This window comes from Eurypyga helias, unplaced genomic scaffold, assembly GCF_000690775.1.
Source record: "Eurypyga helias isolate BGI_N326 unplaced genomic scaffold, ASM69077v1 scaffold590, whole genome shotgun sequence".
Classification (NCBI taxonomy): Eukaryota; Metazoa; Chordata; class Aves; order Eurypygiformes; family Eurypygidae; genus Eurypyga; species Eurypyga helias.
Window position 1 is genome coordinate 55,876 of NW_010226015.1, and position 1,235 is coordinate 57,110.

At 59.1% G+C, this 1,235-nt stretch overlaps 1 protein-coding gene across 1 annotated transcript in view; it reads left to right on the forward strand.

Moving 5' to 3' along the window:
• The window catches only part of NEB (nebulin), a gene marked incomplete at both ends in the record, with an annotated part of 56,915 nt that extends 55,731 nt beyond the window's left edge, over positions 1-1,184 (forward strand). The window contains 3 exons of the mRNA XM_010151084.1: positions 80-187; positions 448-631; positions 1,092-1,184. Of these exons, the coding sequence (XP_010149386.1) occupies positions 80-187; positions 448-631; positions 1,092-1,184 (385 nt within the window). The remainder of the gene's footprint in view (positions 1-79; positions 188-447; positions 632-1,091) is intronic.
• Between the last annotated feature and the right edge of the window lie 51 nt (positions 1,185-1,235).

Sequence of the window (1,235 nt, forward strand, 5' to 3'; positions counted from 1 at the left end):
GGCGGGTTGGGGGCAGCTCGTTCTCACCAGGCAGAGCAGTTCCGTGCCCCCTGCTCACCTCCTGTTCCTCCCCCGGCAGGTTCTTTATTCGGATAGCTTCCGAAAACAAGTGCAGGGCAAAGCTGCCTATGTGCTGGACACGCCTGAGATGCGCCGCGTGCGGGAGACCCAGAAACACATCTCCACGGTAGGCGCGCTCGTGGTTTTAACGGGGAGGGGGCTTCAATAAAACCCTTTTTAACGGGTTTAACCCGTTTAAAACCCTTTTAAAACGGCTGCCACGGTTGGTTACCCAAATCCCCGAAGGCCCTGGGGTTAGGCTCTTCCGTCGCTCCGTGGAGGGAGCAGAAGCTCAGAGCCTCTCTGCCAGAAATCCACCCGAGGTCAGCAGGGTGGAGCCGGTTCGGCTGCGCTCCAGGGAGCAGCCGGTTGGTTTTCCCGTTGCAGGTGAAATACCACGAAGATTTTGAGAAGAGCAAGGGCAGTTTCACGCCGGTGGTCACCGACCCCATCACGGAACGCGTGAAGAAGAACATGCAGGACTTCAGCGACATCAGCTACCGGGGCATCCAGCGGCGCGTGGTGCAGATGGAGCGCAAGCGTGTGGAGCAGGATCAGGAGAACCTCACGGGTGAGCACAGCCTGGGCCGGGCAGGGCCTCGGGCGCTCGCTTACCCAGGACACGCTGACCTGCTGACCCTTCATCTGAGCTCAGCCACGGGGACTCCCAGTTACCATTCCTGGGGATGTGTTTTTGGTTCCGCTTTGGGAAGTCTCTTCCAGCAGCTGCAGCTGCTCTGTCGTGGGCCTCTCCCATTGTGCCCGACCCCATAACCTACGGCTGGGTTGTCGTGTCCCAGTTACACTCTCCGTCGCTGTGCGCGTTAGCGATACTTCAGCTCACGTGCTGTGGGGTAAATACATTTAAAAAGCCGAATCTGGCTACAGGTTTAAGACACACAAATTTAGGACAGGCAGCTCGCCCTCCCCCCATACACTTTGACTCCTGTGGAGGCCCCACGTGCTGCTCCAGCTCTCGGAAACGCGCTTGAGCTGCAGCTTCTCCTCAGAAAACGCCTCTTCTCGTGCAGGGCTCCGCGTGTGGCGCACCAATCCCGGCTCAGTCTTCGACTACGACCCAGCAGAAGACAACATCCAGTCCAGAAGCTTACACATGATCTCGGGTTGGTTCCGCAGCCCGTACCGTGCGCGCAAGGGGTTGGGTCCTGGCACGC